The sequence below is a fragment of the Nilaparvata lugens genome, chromosome 8 (assembly GCF_014356525.2).
Source record: "Nilaparvata lugens isolate BPH chromosome 8, ASM1435652v1, whole genome shotgun sequence".
Lineage (NCBI taxonomy): Eukaryota > Metazoa > Arthropoda > Insecta > Hemiptera > Delphacidae > Nilaparvata > Nilaparvata lugens.
The window spans coordinates 47,399,210-47,418,644 of record NC_052511.1 but is presented as its reverse complement, the minus strand read 5'-3'; the positions used below and the strand labels follow the sequence as shown (position 1 = coordinate 47,418,644).

Sequence of the window (19,435 nt, the reverse complement as noted above, 5' to 3'; positions counted from 1 at the left end):
CATCAACACAAAACCTTTTGTTCCTTCCCCAATCATTCATAGTTGAGAATGATATTGTATTTATATTGATAAATAAATGAATATATCCAATGTCTAATGGATTTTTTCAATTTTTCTCAGGTTATGCCCAAATTGGGTATTGATTTAAATTGAATTTCATTCTTCTTCATTCACAGTGTAGCTTACAAAACTAATAAATACGAACAGTAGTATGAAGAAAGCTCCTAACATGGACTAATGCCTAAGTTTACTGTTTATACAGTTAATAATAATTTATAACATTATACTATAAATAATAAAACAATATATATCACACATATCATACAGAGTCGAAATAAGTGACATTTCACGTCAATTAACATTAAAAATGTTATGTCAATAGTTCCTTTTTTTTTCTTCCCACCAGCTACCTTACATATTTCAGCAACCTTACAACTATAGCTTTATTGATACAACGACATTCATAATTAATACATAATTATTCATAATTATAGATAAATTATGATAAATGATTATAAATAATCATTATTATTTTATGTATAATTTATTTCATTAGGCGAGGTGAAATCTTTCAGGAACTCCCACCAATAAAAGCCATACAAAAATTGTTATTATTACTATAAATTTAAATAATATTGAATCAATAAATTTCTATTGACTAATTTTGTATTTCACTTTTTGTGTAGTTGAGAAGTTGATATTGTGGTAATTATTCATAATTATTGAATGAAAAAGACTAAGAAATTGTCAAAAAACCACTGATTTATTGATAATTATAAATTATAAATTAGGATTTCTAACTATCAATAAATCAGTATATTATCAATAATTCTTTAGTTAAATTTAAATAATACAGAGTGATTACCGGGAAACGCATGTTTTTCAAATAACGAGAACTATTGCAAATCAGAGTAAAAAATGCATTTATTAGTGAAAATGCAGTGTACACAATATGCATTTTCAAAAAAAAATTACTTATAATCTATTATTTGACAATTACATCTCTAAGGTGGTCGCCTGCTGCTTGGATACATTGTTGAAGGCATTCTTTAAAACTTGCTACGGATTTTGCTAACATGTCTCTAGGAATGCCATTGATTTCCTGGCAAATAGCTTTTTCAAGTTCTTGGATTGTTCGTGGTTTGTTTATGTACACTCTAGCTTTCAAGAATCCCCACAGAAAGAAATCTGGAATTGTTAGATCCGGTGAGCGAGAAGGCCAAGTGACATCACCAAAACGCGAGATCACTCTTGTAGGGAATGTTCGCCCAAGGAATTGCATACTAATGCGAGCCGTATGTGCTGTTGCCCCGTCTTGTTGGAATCATACATTACGTATCTGTATATGTTGACGGCGCAGTTCTGGCAGGAAATATTCTTTCAACATATCCAGGTACCGTTGTGCATTCACTGTGACTGTTCTGCCATCGTTGTCTTCAAAAAAATATGGACCAATGATCCCCTTTTCACAAACTGCACACCACACAGTCACACGTAAGCTATGATGAGGTCTCTCTGCCAGTATTTGAGGATTGTCTGCACACCAAAGCTATTTGCCAGGAAATCAATGGCATTCCTAGAGACATGTTAGCAAAATCCGTAGCAAGTTTTAAAGAATGCCTTCAACAATGTATCCAAGCAGCAGGCGACCACCTTAGAGATGTAATTTTCAAATAATAGATTGTAAGTAATTTTATTTTGAAATTGCATATTGTGTACACTGCATTTTCACTAATAAATGCATTTTTTACTCTGATTTGCAAATAGTTCTCGTTATTTGAAAAACATGCGTTTTCCGGTAATCACCCTGTATATTGAATCAATCCATTTCTATTGACTAATCTTGTATTTCACTTTTTGTGTAGTTGAGAAGTTGATAATAGAGCAAAGAGTTCAATGCACTGAGAACTGTGAGGACTGCATCCACTATAAAGACAGCTCAGAAGGTGTATCATGGATATTTTTTTAGCCCTAATACGCTACAGCATCTTCTTTTGGGGGAATAGTAAGAATAATTTATATAAAATATTTAAGATGCAAAAGAAAGCTGTTCGTGTTTTGGAGGGCTTGCGGCCATCCAATTCATGTAGTCCCATTTTTAGAAAATACAGGTTTCTCACGGTCCCAGCATTGCACTTCCTTGAGACTGTAAATTTTGTCTTCAGAAATTCAGAGAGATTTGAAGGAAATGTAGTTTGCCATGGCTATAGCACAAGAGCAAAGAGCTCAGCTGTATATCAGTACCCCGCTCACAGACTGACACTTTTGGAAAAAGGACCATATTATTCGGGACTGAAGCTGATACGCGTACAGATATAACTGAAGCATTCAATTGTCTACCTGAAAGAATACGGTTGTGTGGTAGTCATAGGCTTTTCTTGTCTTCAATTACTAATGTACTTGTGGAAGCGTGTCCCTATACAATGGAGGAATGTTGTGGTGCCTTCATACTTTGAGTTTATACAGATGCATACACTTTGCATAGAAAAATGTTCATGACATGTTACTTGCCACTTGAGCTCTGCTCAGATTTGTGGCTTCACGTAACAAATGACAATAATAATAATAATAATAATAATAATAATAATAATAATAATAATAATAATAATAATAATAATTCAATTTTGTATTTATTTATAACAGACCCAGCCTGTGCCGAAGACTACAAACTAAGCGGTGATCACAAGCCGCCATTTTCGTATGCCACCCTCATCTGTATGGCAATGAGGGCCAACAATAATAAGATGACCCTATCTGCCATCTATGCATGGATCAGGGATAACTTCCTGTACTACAGAAACGCTGATCCTACATGGCAGGTGAGCAATACACTCAAAATAATCAATACTTTTTCAAAGTTCATGATAATAGATGAGAAATATTATGAAGATGATATTATAATATTGGAAATCAATGTGGACAAGACGGAGTATTTACAAACGAATAGTGATGGCACACCGGATTTGTCCATTGACTGTAACACCGTGATAAAAGGGAGAGATAAATTTAAATACCTGGGATTTACCATCATGAAAAATGGTGTGATACAGACGAGGAGATAAAGATTAGGTTGGCCCAAACCAGGAGTTGTATTCGACAGTTGCACCCAATCATATGGAGTAAGGATATTCATAGGAAAAATAAACATAGAATATTCAATGCAATCGTCAGAAGTATAATGACGTATGGGGCAGAGGTTTGGGTGACAAACAAGAGAGCAAGAGATAAGATAAGAGCTGTTGAGATGGATTACTGGAGGAGATGCTGCGGGCTTACCAGAATGGACAGAGTGAGAAACGAGGAGATAAGAAGGAGAATGAAAGTGGAATGGGATATTATAAAGTTGATTGAGGATAAAAGGTTGATGTGGCCATGCTAGAAGGGCGAGTGCTAGCAAATGGATAGGGATGGTGACTGATTGGAGTCCAATTGGGCGAAGGAAAAGAGGAAGACCTAAAAGATCATGGAGAAATGAGGTGGATGAGGCTATGGAGGCCAGGAATTTAAGGGATGGTGAATGGGAGGATAGGCAAAGATGGAGGTCTCGACTAAAAGAAGGAAGACGATGAATCACTCTAAAATCCTATTATATATATATAGATATATAATATATATATATATATATATATAGATATATATATATATATATATATATATATATATAATAGATGATTATGAAGAGAATTCTCTAAATTTGGAGTTTGCGATAAGGAATTCTTTAGTGAAATTTCAAAACTGAATATCAATATCAATATGAACCATTCTGAATGTAAACCATTTGTTACATAGTCAGTAATGAGGAAAATCTTCAAATTGCAAGAAATCTTCAAAATATATACAGAAATACTTCTCGCGACTGAACCATCTATATGAAAGGAATTTTTGAATGTAGAACTAATTTTTCAAAAGTTCAAAGTGAAATGCTTTTTTATGAAAAGTAACAACACTCTCGTTTTTATTGTGGTGACATGTTTCGTGCTGGTGATCCTCATTTCAAGCCAAACAAAGACTGAAGTTTTTTATGAAATCAAATAGCGTTTTATTCACAAAAACATAATGCAAATTTATTAAACTCATTTAACAGTAAATACTCTTTACAAAAACATGAGTCTGTGAGTGGAGAGCGAGTTCTTTCAAGTTGATTGTGGTTATTTTTTCTTTTTTTTACATTTAAAACCATTATAGAGAGAGTGAGTTCTTTCAAGTTGATTGTGGTTATTTTTTCATTTTTTTTGTACCTACATATAAAACCATTATACCTAATTCAATTTATTAAAATTCTTCAGCAAATCAAAGAATATAAATTGTAAACAATGAAATTCCATAGTTATTAATATATACAGACATATTTATAGAAATAGTAGCTGAATAAAGGCTATAATACTCATTAGAAATGGCAAATTCAAGTTCTGAATGTTTAGGCGGATTTAATAAGTTGCTCTGCAGCATCCCTGCCAATTTCTAATAACCATCCACTCAAATGTTACCTGAACGTGTTAATACTGGAATTTTCTGACTGTTTTAAATGATTGAGAACGTTTCTATGACAAATATGTATTTAGGTATTTTGTTCTTGAGTGTCTGTTGTATGTAAAAGGTTACCTGCATATTGTTAAATAGAAGCCGATGCAATTTACAACTAACTCTGAATAGTTTTCATGAATTCGGTAAGAAAATTTACAACTTATTGCCGACGGAAGTCAGAGCATTGAATATGACCAGTAGGCTAAAGTTTTAAAAGATTCATGAAAAATATGTTGTGTGAGCTTTGTGTGTGCAGTGTTAAAGAGTTCCTAGAATCAATCAATCAAGTTTTATTGAACAAAATATTTACATTGGAGGTCCCACTAAACCCGAAGGATTTTCAGTAGGTGCCTATATAAGTATACATTGTAAATTATAGAATCGTACATTACAAGAAACAAAATTAACAAATTTAATAAGAGGAAGAGGAAAAAAAATTTTTTTTTTGCTTGCAAAGGGAAGTTGGGAAGTAAGAAGAGGATGTACTGTAAAGGAAGGATCGTGATGAGGAAGGTAAACTAATCTAGGAACTAGAATAATAAAATTTAAGAAAAGAAATTAGATAAACTACTCAAGTAAAAGAAAAATATCAATCAAATCAAATCATAAAAAATCTGGTGTGGTACACTCACACAACTTTCCTTGCTCATATTTGAAACTACAATCAGACTTCTGTATATGTGTATATATAATTGTTTTCAGAGTACTTTTTCTTTGTGTGATTGTGAAATCGATGATTTTTTAGTCGTCATTTTAAAGTCGTCAAAAACAGCTGTTCTACAGATGAATATCTCGACTATGTGTTCTTTTTTGAACTGCGCTACCTACCCACCTCATGCACGAGAAGGAGGCTACTAAGTCCATTTCCCAAGGATGGGGTGGACACCCATTGGTTTACCAGGAAGAAGACTCATGCCAGTTGAAAGAGCTGATGAATAACTATACAGGGTATGAATTTGAAAGAAAGCGGTCAAGTTATTTTTGAGAAAATCGTGAAAAACATGGTTTTTTAGTACGCCGCCATTTTTCTCAAGAATATTACGGAGCTCCTGCAATTTTCCCAGAAGAAAAACTCATGCCAGTTGATAGTGCCTATGAATATCTATCCATGGTATGAATTTGAAGAAAATCGTTAGAGCCGTTTTCGAGAAAACCGTGAAAAACATGGATTTTTAGTCATTATCCGCCATTCTTCTCAAGAATATTACGGAGCTCCTGGAATTTTCCCAGAAATGAGACTCATGCCAGTTGATAGGGCTCATAAATAGCTATCCATGGTATAAATTTGAAGGAAATCGTTAGGGCCGTTTTCGAGAAAACTGTGAAAACATGGTTTTTTAGTCATTATCCGCCATTTTTCTCAAGAATATTACGGAGCTCCTGGAATTTTCCCAGAAATGAGACTCATGTCAGTTGATAAGGCTTATAAATAGCTATCCATGGTATAAATTTGAAGAAAATCGTTAGAGCCATTTTCGAGGAAAACGTGAAAAACATGGTTTTTTAGTAATTATCCGCCATTTTTTCCGCCATTTTGAATTGAATTTTATTGAATTTCTTATTGTCGGATCCTCATGGTATAAGGACCTTAAGTTTAAAATTTCAAGTCAATCGGTTAATTAGGAATGGAGTTATCGTGTTCACAGACATAACACATACACACACACACACACATACACACACACACACATACACACACACACACTACACACACACAACACACACACACAACACATACACACACACACACACACAGACCAACACCCAAAAATCATGTTTTTGGACTCAGGGGATCTTGAAACGTATAGAAAACATGAAATTAGGGTACCTTAAATTTTTTGGAAAGCAATACTTTCCTTACCTATGGTAATAGGGCAAGGAAAGTAAAAATGAGTATTCACTATTAATGAAAACAAAAATTATAATAAACATACATGGGGGAAAAATTGAGAAATGAAGTTTCAAGACATTTCAAGAAATAATTATAAGTGGTCGCTTTAGCTGGCGGCAGTGACTCAATAAAATTAATGTACCAACAAATCTCTGCTAGCTGTTTCTTTATTAAGCTATGAGATTATTGTTATTTAATACATAGCTAAGAACATCACTTTTTAAATAATCTCGAATATTCAGAGGCAATTTATTAAATAATTTAGGAAGTATGTAGAGAATTGATCTTTTTCCATATATATTTCTAAATCGAGGTAACTGATATATAACTGGTGATCTTAAATTGTAAGGAGATGGTGGAGCAAAGGATCTGTATTGAATATTATTCCTGAAAAATATTATAATCTTGTAAATATAGAAATTCTTGGAGTTAGTGTATGGTAAAAAAATGTACACTAGAAAGATTATTGAAGTTAATATTTAAGTTGATAAGAGGCAATCGAGATGTTATGCACTTCAGGGTTCTTAATTGAATTCTTTCTACTCTGTGCAACAAATAGTCAGCTGCACAGCCCCATGAATCTATACCATACCTAATGATAGACTCTACGAGAGATTTATAAATTAGGTGAAGACAGTCGACCGGAATAGTTTTATGCATGTAAAATATTTTTGCGCTTAATGCTGAAGTTTTTTCGAGATGTAGTTGATGTGTGGATGCCATCTCATTCTACTGTCAACTATCACACCTAGGTATCGGGTATCGTCAACTTGAGTTAGTGATGGGCAACTACAAGTTTGAAGTGATTTAGAAAGACAGAGGCAGTCATGACTGATAATTTTTGGAGTTTCATTACATCTCATTAGGTGGTGATTTAAAATGCATTAAAACTGTTTTTTTCTTATTAATGACTAAATTTCTGTCATGTGACCACCTAAGAATCCTATTATAGTCAGATTGCAACAGTTGCTCTGCAACTTTAAGATTTTTAAGAATGTTTGATACTCTTAATAACGCATCTGTAGATGTATAGAATATTATTGTTTTTGTCCTTTTTGTACTATTGTTACTGTCTTAAAAAAACTACCATACTTAATAATTCATTGATGAATGTGACAAATTGTAAATGTATTTGACCTTGTTATACAAATTTTGTTTTGTAATGACAATAAACGATTTTGATTTGATTTGTACTATTATTTTTTAAAGCAGTTATGTAGGAGTAGGGGATGGGCAATACCAAAATTAATTAGATGTCTTGTATTATAATTGTTTCCGTAATAAAATGATATTGTATAATATTTCAGAACTCGATTAGACACAACCTATCTTTGAACAAATGCTAATGGTATTGTATAATATTTCAGAACTCGATTAGACACAACCTATCTTTGAACAAGTGCTTTGTGAAAGTGCCTCGGTCAAGGGACGAGCCTGGTAAGGGAGGATTCTGGAAGCTGGACTTGGACCGGCTGGAGGAGGGTCAGAGGAATAGGAGACGGCTAGGCAAGTATTTCTACTCACTTTTTATCCATCTATTCGTTTATGAATAGACTAACCCTTGCAGCGAAAAGTGTGGCTTGTTTTGTAAATTTAATCATCGACTTATTATCAGATTGTCAACTTTATGTTAAACCGGGTCCATACTGAACAAATGTTCGCCAAACATGTTTGTTAAACAGTTTGGGCAAATTTTATTATGTTTGACAAACAATGTTTGCCCGTGGCCAGTGTGGACGCGGCACCAAACAAAATATTTGTAAGTGTGGAGACCAGCAAACACTAGAAATATTTGTAAAACAGTAAATTTTGTTTGACAAACAATAATTGACAAACAATGTGGACGCGGAACCAAACAAAATATCTGTAAGTGTGGAGACCAGCAAACAATGGAAATATTTGTAAAAACAGTAAATTTTGTTTGACAAACAATAATTGACAAACAATGTGGACGCAGAACCAAACAAAAATCTGTAAGTGTGGAGACCAGCAAACAATGGAAATTTTGTAAAAACAGTAAATTTTGTTTGACAAACAATAATTGACAAACAATGTGGACGCGGAACCAAACAAAATATCTGTAAGTGTGGAGACCAGCAAACAATGGAAATATTTGTAAAAACAGTAAATTTTTGTTTGACAAACAAAATTGACAAACAATGTGGACGCGGAACCAAACAAAATATCTGTAAGTGTGGAGACCAGCAAAACAATGAAATATTTGTAAAAACAGTAAATTTTTGTTTGACAAACAATAATTGACAAACAATGTGGACGCGGAACCAAACAAAATATCTGTAAGTGTGGAGACCAGCAAACAATGGAAATATTGTAAAAACAGTAAATTTTGTTTGACAACAATAATTGACAAACAATGTGGACGCGGAACCAAACAAAATATCTGTAAGTGTGGAGACCAGCAAACACTGGAAATATTTGTAAAAACAGTAAATTTTGTTTGACAAACAATAATTGACAAACAATGTGGACGCGGAACCAAACAAAATATCTGTAAGTGTGGAGACCAGCAAACAATGGAAATATTTGTAAAAACAGTAAATTTTGTTTGACAAACAATAATTGACAAACAATGTGGACGCGGAACCAAACAAAATATCTGTAAGTGTGGAGACCAGCAAACAATGGAAATATTTGTAAAAACAGTAAATTTTGTTTGACAAACAATATTGACAAACAATGTGGACGCGGAACCAAACAAAATATCTGTAAGTGTGGAACCAGCAAACAATGGAAATTTTGTAAAAACAGTAAATTTTTGTTTGACAAACAATAATTGACAAACAATGTGGACGCGGAACCAAACAAATATCTGTAAGTGTGAGACCAGCAAACAATGGAAATATTTGTAAAACAGTAATTTTTGTTTGACAAACAATAATTGACAAACAATGTGGACGCAGAACCAAACAAAATATCTGTAAGTGTGGAGACCAGCAAACACTGGAAATATTTGTAAAAACAGTAAATTTTTGTTTGACAAACAATAATTGACAAACAATGTGGACGCGGAACCAAACAAAATATCTGTAAGTGTGGAGACCAGCAAACAATGGAAATATTTGTAAAAACAGTAATTTTTGTTTGACCAAACAATAATTGACAAACAATGTGGACGCGGAACCAAACAAAATATCTGTAAGTGTGGAGACCAGCAAACAATGGAATATTTGTAAAAACAGTAAATTTTGTTTGACAAACAATAATGACAAACAATGTGGACGCGGAACCAACAAAATATCTGTAAGTGTGGAGACCAGCAACACTGGAAATATTTGTAAAACAGTAAATTTTTGTTTGACAAACAATAATTGACAAACAATGTGGACGCGGAACCAAACAAAATCTGTAAGTGTGGAGACCAGCAAACACTAGAAATATTTTAAAACAGTAAATTTTTGTTTGACAAACATAATTGACAAACAATGTGGACGCGGAACCAAACAAAATATCTGTAAGTGTGGAGACCAGCAAACAATGGAATATTTGTAAAAAGTAAATTTTTGTTTGACAACAATAATTGACAAACAATGTGGACGCGGAACCAAACAAAATATCTGTAAGTGTGGAGACCAGCAAACACTAAAAGATTTGTAAAACAGTAAATTTTTGTTTGACAAACAATAATTGACAAACAATGTGGACGCGGAACCAAACAAAATATCTGTAAGTGTGGAGACCAGCAACAATGGAAATATTTGTAAAACAGTAAATTTTTGTTTGACAAACAATAATTGACAAACACTGTGGACGCGGAACCAAACAAAATATCTGTAAGTGTGGAGACCAGCAAACAATGGAAATATTTGTAAAAACAGTAAATTTTTGTTTGACAAACAATAATTGACAAACAATGTGGACGCGGAACCAAACAAATATCTGTAAGTGTGGAGACCAGCAAACAATGGAAATATTTGTAAAAACAGTAAATTTTTGTTTGACAAACAATAATTGACAAACAATGTGGACGCGGAACCAAACAAATATCTGTAAGTGTGGAGACCAGCAAACACTGGAATATTGTAAAAACAGTAAATTTTGTGTTTGACAAACAATAATTGACAAACAATGTGGACGCGGAACCAAACAAAATATCTGTAAGTGTGGAGACCAGCAAACACTAGAAATATTTGTAAAACAGTAAATTTTTTTTGAAACAATAATTGACAAACAATGTGGACGCGGAACCAAACAAAATATCTGTAAGTGTGGAGACCACAAACAATGGAATATTTGTAAAAACAGTAAATTTTGTTTGACAAACAATAATTGACAAACAATGTGGACGCGGAACCAAACAAAATATCTGTAAGTGTGGAGACCAGCAAACACTAGAAATATTTGTAAAAACAGTAAATTTTTGTTTGACAAACAATAATGACAAACAATGTGGACGCGGAACCAAACAAAATATCTGTAAGTGTGGAGACCAGCAAACAATGGAAATATTTGTAAAAACAGTAAATTTTGTTTGACAAACAATAATTGACAAACAATGTGGACCGCGGACCAAACAAAATATCTGTAAGTGTGGAGACCAGCAAACACTGGAAATATTTGTAAAAACAGTAAATTTTTGTTTGACAAACAATAATTGACAAACAATGTGGACGCGGAACCAAACAAAATTCTGTAAGTGTGGAGACCAGCAAACACTGGAAATATTTGTAAAAACAGTAAATTTTTGTTTGACAAACATAATTCAAACAATGTGGACTCGGAACCAAACAAAATATCTGTAAGTGTGGAGACCAGCAAACATGGAAATATTTGTAAAAACAGTAAATTTTGTTTGACAAACAATAATTGACAAACAATGTGGACGCGGAACCAAACAAAATATCTGTAATGTGGAGACCAGCAAACACTGGAATATTGGTAAAACAGTAAATTTTTGTTTGACAAACAATAATTGACAAACAATGTGGACGCGGAACCAAACAAAATATCTGTAAGTGTGGAGACCAGCAAACAATGGAAATATTTGTAAAACCTAAATTTTGTTTGACAAACAATAATTGACAAACAATGTGGACGCGGAACCAAACAAAATATCTGTAAGTGTGGAGACCAGCAAACACTGGAAATATTTGTAAAAACAGTAAATTTTTGTTTGACAAACAATAATTGACAAACAATGTGGACGCGGAACCAAACAAAATATCTGTAAGTGTGGAGACCAGCAAACACTGGAAATATTTGTAAAAACAGTAAATTTTTGTTTGACAAACAATAATTGACAAACAATGTGGACGCGGAACCAAACAAAATATCTGTAAGTGTGGAGACCAGCAAACAATGGAAATATTTGTAAAAACAGTAAATTTTTGTTTGACAAACAATAATTGACAAACAATGTGGACGCGGAACCAAACAAAATATCTGTAAGTGTGGAGACCAGCAAACAATGGAAATATTTGTAAAAACAGTAAATTTTTGTTTGACAAACAATAATTGACAAACAATGTGGACGCGGAACCAAACAAATATCTGTAAGTGTGGAGACCAGCAAACACTGGAAATATTTGTAAAAACAGTAAATTTTGTTTGACAAACCATAATTGACAAACAATGTGGACGCGGAACCAAACAAAATATCTGTAAGTGTGGAGACCAGCAAACAATGGAAATATTTGTAAAAACAGTAAATTTTTGTTTGACAAACAATAATTGACAAACAATGTGGACGCGGAACCAAACAAAATATCTGTAAGTGTGGAGACCAGCAAACAATGGAAATATTTGTAAAAACAGTAAATTTTGTTTGACAAACAATAATGACAAACAATGTGGACGCGGAACCAAACAAAATATCTGTAAGTGTGGAGACCAGCAAACACTGGAATATTTGTAAAAACAGTAAATTTTGTTTGACAAACAATAATTGACAAACAATGTGGACGCGGAACCAAACAAAATATCTGTAAGTGTGGAGACCAGCAAACACTGGAAATATTTGTAAAAACAGTAAATTTTTGTGACAAACAATAATTGACAAACAATGTGGACGCGGAACCAAACAAAAATCTGTAAGTGTGGAGACCAGCAAACACTGGAAATATTTGTAAAAACAGTAAATTTTTGTTTGACAAACAATAATTGACAAACAATGTGGACGCGGAACCAAACAAAATATCTGTAAGTGTGGAGACCAGCAAACAATGGAAATATTTGTAAAAACAGTAATTTTTGTTTGACAAACAATAATTGACAAACAATGTGGACGCGGAACCAAACAAAATATCTGTAAGTGTGGAGACCAGCAAACAATGGAAATATTTGTAAAAACAGTAAATTTTGTTTGACAAACAATAATTGACAAACAATGTGGACGCGGACCGGAACCAACAAAATATCTGTAGTGTGGAGACCAGCAAACACTGGAAATATTTGTAAAAACAGTAAATTTTTGTTTGACAAACAATAATTGACAAACAATGTGGACGCGGAACCAAACAAAATATCTGTAAGTGTGGAGACCAGCAAACACTGGAAATATTTGTAAAAACAGTAAATTTTTGTTTGACAAACAATAATTGACAAACAATGTGGACGCGGAACCAAACAAAATATCTGTAAGTGTGGAGACCAGCAAACAATGGAAATATTTGTAAAAACAGTAAATTTTTGTTTGACAAACAATAATTGACAAACAATGTGGACGCGGAACAAACAAAATATCTGTAAGTGTGGAGACCAGCAAACAAGGAAATATTTGTAAAAACAGTAAATTTTTGTTTGACAAACAATAATTGACAAACAATGTGGACGCGGAACCAAACAAAATATCTGTAAGTGTGGAGACCAGCAAACACTGGAAATATTTGTAAAAACAGTAAATTTTTGTTTGACAAACAATAATTGACAAACAATGTGGACGCGGAACCAAACAAAATATCTGTAAGTGTGGAGACCAGCAAACACTGGAAATATTTGTAAAAACAGTAAATTTTGTTTGACAAACAATAATTGACAAACAATGTGGACGCGGAACCAAACAAAATATCTGTAAGTGTGGAGACCAGCAAACACTGGAAATATTTGTAAAAACAGTAAATTTTTGTTTGACAAACAATAATTGACAAACAATGGGTGTAACAGAGGAATTTCAAGTTTATCCTACTAAACTTTCATTGATCAGAAGACAGCTAATTTACACAAGAAATAAACTGATCAATGCAATACCTTTCAAAATAAGTAAAAAGAGCGTCAATGAGTGGATTAAGAGGGAATATTTCTTTATCTGAAATATAACAATTTAATTTAGATCATTTTATTTTCATTTTATAGTCTTTTCTCTGCACAATATTTGTTTGATTTTTTATGATTCTGCTGTTATACATCTTGGTTATGCATGAGCAAGCGTGCAGATGAGAAATTAAAACTGGAAAGAATGAAACACTCACGCTGAACGCTTGCACTCGCCGGTGCGTTTAGTGTAAGCAGCTTTATCTTCATGCAACACAAATTCATTCATTAATTTGTTTAAAAATTGACTGACACTTTGCAGCAAAAGTGTAGCTTTTTACTTTCCTTGCCCTATTACCATTGGTAAGGAAAGTATTGCTTTCCAAAAAAAATTAAGGTACCCCAATTTCTAAATTTCTATACGTTTCAAGGTCCCCTGAGTCCAAAAAACTGGTTTTTGGGTATGGGTTTGTATGTGTGTGTGTGTGTGTGTGGTGTGTGTGGTGTGTGTATGAGTGTATGTGCGTCTGTGTACACGATATCTCATCTCCCAATTAACGGAATGACTTGAAATTTGGAACTTAAGGTCCTTTCACTATAAGGATCCGACACGAACAATTTCGATCAAATGCAATTCAAGATGGTGGCTAAGATGGCAAAAATGTTGTCAAAAACAGGGTTTTTCGTGATTTTCTCGGAAACTGCTCCAACGATTTTGATCAAATTCATACCTGAAATAGTCATCGATAAGCTCTATCAACTGCCACAAGTCCCATATCTGTAAAAATTTCAGGAGCTCCGCCCCATCAATGCAGATAGATTCCCAATTATCAGGCTTCAGATACAATTGAAGCAAAAAAAATCAAGTGGAGTAGATTGAGCATGAAAATCTCTACAATTAATGTTCAGTAACATTTTCACCTAAAATTGAAAATAAGCTTTAAATTCGAGAAAATATGATTATTCAATTGCAAATTATCGTTGATTCTATTAAATCATTCACTATGAAGAGATAACTAGCAGACCTCATGTGTGTCTCCAGCGTTATTGCCCTGTCACCAGCTGACTCAAATCTTTGAATAGTAGCTTTGAGATGCGCGGGAACACTAGTGTCAGGTGATCAATTTTCATAACGGCAAGGAAAGTTGTGTGAATGCGCCACACCAGATTTTTTGTGAATCTTTTTATCCATTTGTACAATGAAAATACACTTTCACTCACCAATTCATTACTATAGTGAGGTCCACGTTATAATGGCAGTGTTAGATTAGCAATGGTATTGATTGCTATCCTTGTCTATCATTCAACAGAGCGGATAGCGCTATCTCTTTCTCGCTTTGCTCTGTTGCCAGATCGTCTTTCAACAATGTAGAATTAATAATTAATTAACAAAGTATTTCATTTTAATCATGAAAATTCATTATGAAATTATTGAAATATATATTTATTAATTTAGCGTATGACATTTTTGTCAATTTTTTAAAATTTCACACTTTAATAAGTGCACGTCGAGGGATGAAATATACTGTATTGCCTGGGGACTGGCTACAGTGAAGTCGTTAGCCTCGCCCAGGTAGGCACGTCTCTCACACTCAAATATAATGTGATGCACTGTCTGCTCCATCGTCCCACAGTCGCATACTGGGGAGTCTGCATGCAACTCCCCATTTGAAAAATGATGCATTGAAAAATATGATTTCTAGCTTAATAAAATATAATTGATTATTTCAAAGAAGTTAACAGTTAATATTAACAGTTAGATTAAGATTAACAGTTAATATTACATCAATAAACCTGTATCAGCTACCGTCTATAGAAGGCATTGACAAGTGTAAGCACGATATGGACGGCGGGAGAAGCCTCCACCAAATATGTAAGCAAGATGTGCCTTCACTGAATATGTAAGGGTGGGAAAATGAAAAACAAGAAACACAAGAAAAGATTGTACAGGTTTTTGATATTTAAAACAAAACAATAAATTATTTATTACAAAAATTAGAGTTATAATTAGAAATAACGAAATAATAATCAGATGAATATTTGAGGGCCTACTCGCTTTGCTGCTAATGAGGATTCAATGTTTGTGGTTATGAAAAATTTAAGAACAATGACTCAGTAGTAACCTACCTTTTTGGAATAGCTTCCCACTTTGGCATTCACTGGTATTTCACGGCGTTAATTATTAATTAAAAATCAAAATAACTGATCCAATGAAATGGGTTCAGATCCCGTCCTATTCAATAATACAATTCTCTTTAAACTGCCCGAACTGCGACAGGAAAACTGTATTATAAAACAAGAGCAAAATCTATCCCCTTCACCAGAACAGCCGGACTTTACTCACAGTCCTAACGAACGAGCTCTCACACCGACTCACTCACCCCGACCAAAAGTAAAATTTTGGGTATTAAATATAACTCAGTCAATGCCAAACATGGAAGCCATTTCAAATACATATTTTTATCAGTCGCACAAGCGGCACGTTTGTTATCAAAAACAAAAAGAGAAGCTACAATAATTTTGACAACAAATGAAATAAACAATCCTTCTGTCGATGACAAAAATTGTTCAAAGACAAAAACAACTGTTCATTAAACTTTTCCAATTTAAAACTCTAAAATCCTGATCAATATGAGATAAATTTATGATTCATATATTTGTCCCATATGACCAGGTGACACAAGACAGTTGATATGTCTATATGTCAGTGATATGAAAATATAACTAAACATGATTAACATTTCCATGGAGAAATTCTAAAACATCTTTTCTGAATACAGTGTTGAACTATTGACATTGACATTCAATTATTATTAGGCCTACATTGATTATTATTAGGCCTACTATATTTTCACTTTTATGCAGAGTGATCGTAAAGTCACGCACCCAAACCTCGAAAGTTTGTTATATCATTCAGGTCGCATGACTTTTCAATCCCTCGAACTGGATTTCACAACATCTGATGAAATAGAAGGGTATACTAGATCACTACCTCCGTAAACAAAGCCATAGTGCATTCTGGTGACGTCAGCACAGGTAGGGCTCCTACACCGATAAAAATTTGTTGATTTCAGCTGATCTATATCAGCTAGTTTTTTTATTGGTGTGGGAGCCGTACCTGTGCCAACGTTACCATCAACCACCTGTGATGCACTATGGCTTTGTTTACGGAGGAAGTGATCTAGTACCCTTCTATTGTAAAAACACTTTATTTACAAGGGCTACTATTCAAATTAATAAAAACAATATATAAAAATCTTGAAGCACCCTTTATTTTTTTCAAGTTGAACTATTTTGAATGAAAAAGACTAAGAAATTGTTTCTAAGATTAAATCTGTGGTTTTTGACAATTTCTTAGTCTTTTTCATTCAATATGAATAACTACCACAATATCAACTTCTCAACTACACAAAAAGTTGAACTATTTTCAAGTTTTTTTTTAAATAAAGAGTGCTTCAAGATTTTTATATTGTTTTTATTAACATTCTATTGTGTATCAATACTTTCAGCTGCCCTAAAAAGTGAGTACCCATTTAGAAAGTAAGTAGCCTATATTCTTCAAAAAATATTCAAATTTTCATTGTTTTTCCGCGATTTTCACTGAATTTTCCGCCAACAGGTAGCAGTGGCTTGAGCAACCGCCGCCGAAACCGCTCGAAACGCAAACCGCCCGCCGCGTCAACGGTCGCCGTTGTGACGTCATCCTCAGAGCTCGTGGTTATGACGTCACCGTCAGATCCCCCCCTCACGCCGCCAAACCAGCCACCAGTCAGCGAAAGCCCCTCTACAATCATGCCGCCTCCCTCGCTAACCCTCAACCTTACCAACTTGAACATGACTGTGGAAAGCATTCTGCCAACATTCCAAACTGAGACGTGTTTTGCAGAAGATGAGTTGGCTAACCTGCTTGTGGGTAACGGCGGGTGGGATGATTCTCAACTCGAGCTCTTGCATTCTCTTCTAGATACTATTTAGATGTTTTAGTTATTTTCCATTTTCGAACAAGAATTTGACTCTCAACTATGGTTGAATTAAAAGTTCTTCCGACTTGAAGGGATATGCGGAGCATAGAAAAGTAGGGATACAGCGGCGGCGATGTTTCCCTGCTAAACCAGTCAATTTTTTAAAGTCTCTAGTGAGTGTTCAACACTTCATGATACAAATACCAAGAGATAGGTATTACCATAGAGAAACAATAGCATAAGTAGATATCCCATGGTATAGTGCTTTTATGTCACAACTTTTACTGTTATCTCAAGCCGATAGTTCAAGTAATTCTTTCCCATGAAGCTGTGTGACACTGGTAGTCTCTTATATTGTGCCGTTCATACACTCACCCCAACAAAACAGTGAAATTCGACAGTAATCAACAGTAATCGGCTTGAGATAACAGTGAAAGTTGCGACATAAACGCCCTATACCATGGGATATCTACTTACACTATTGTTTCTCTATATGGTATTACGTTTCATTAGATTTTCTAACCTAACCTAACCTAACCTAACCTTACCATTACTTATCAGCCTACCCTCGTACTTACAACATGAAGAGGGGAAACCGATTTCTCCTTCCACAGTTTGTAGCATGGACAGAGTAGTGGAGAGGAGTAAGCATGCTGCGCACAATTGGAAGCTGACACAAAAGTAGGTAGAATGCTGTTAGGTAGTGGTAGTGAATAGTGGAGGAAAGAGCATCAGACCTCTCTGTCTTCGAGAGAGAAAAGTAAAATCAAATCAAATAAAATGTATCCATCAAAAACAATTACATTACAAATTAGAATACAATAACAATTACTACAATAAAAACAATGAAGTTTTATGCATTTAATAAATTCTCAATAGGCAAAGATAATTCAAAGAATAAATATACACCCCACTATAAATGATATGTGTTGGAGTATAAGTTATTATAGTGAGGTCCACGTTATAATGGCAGTAGATAAAGATAGGAGAATAGCGATGCCGATTCTCTGCATTAATTAATTATATTTCTATCCTGTCAAAAACATAATTGGCATCGTTGTGGACCTAGAAAAGGATAGTACCACCGGCTTTGTCGAATGATAGACAAGAATAGCAAAACCAAAGTTGATCAAATACTGTCATTATAACGTGCACCTCACTATAGTTGTTTGTTGCCTGTTATAATTACTATTTACAAACTTTATTCACTGATATGGGATTAAAGTTTTTATAATGAAATTGGAAAAATTTCTCAGACTATAGTTTTCTCTCTGAAAGCACTGCATCGACTGAGTCTGATCGACAACTTGGCAACAACGCTTGTCTCTATGACTCTATTCATCACTTTGATTATTGGCTGAACTGGTTCGCCAACTCCCTCTATCTCTCTCAGAGGGGGTTAAGTGTAAGAGAGGGCCGACTGCGCCCCTACTTCGCCCTCCCAGGTATAAAATAAAGGCAGTCATTCTATTCTATTCTCTCTGCTCCACATATTCCTCCACGTCGGAGGCTGCTTTAATTCAAGTAGGTATAGAACACAACCCTGTAGTGAGGTCCACGTTGTAATGGCAGTATTCGATTAGCATTGATATTGCTATACCGTACTTGTCTATAATTTGACAAAACAGATAGGTAGCTCCTTTTGTAGCTTCACAACGTTCCCAGATTGTATTTCAGCAATGTAGAAATAATATCAATTATTGAAAAGATATTCAATATCAATCATGAAACTTCAATATTAAATCACTGAAAAGTATATTCTCTAGGAAAATAATATATAATTGATTGATGAATTTAAACAACTACCATGAACAGTTGATATTACATCAGATATATCGGTATCAGCTATCCA

General features: G+C 34.0%; 1 protein-coding gene across 1 annotated transcript in view; it reads left to right on the top strand.

The window, feature by feature from the left end:
• The window catches only part of LOC111050134 (forkhead box protein J1.2-like), a 51,961-nt gene extending 34,077 nt beyond the window's left edge, over positions 1-17,884 (top strand). Inside the window, exons 4-6 of the mRNA XM_039434960.1 lie at positions 2,644-2,819; positions 7,783-7,921; positions 17,241-17,884. Of these exons, the coding sequence (XP_039290894.1) occupies positions 2,644-2,819; positions 7,783-7,921; positions 17,241-17,596 (671 nt within the window). The 3' untranslated portion in view covers positions 17,597-17,884. The remainder of the gene's footprint in view (positions 1-2,643; positions 2,820-7,782; positions 7,922-17,240) is intronic.
• Positions 17,885-19,435: the final 1,551 nt, after the last annotated feature.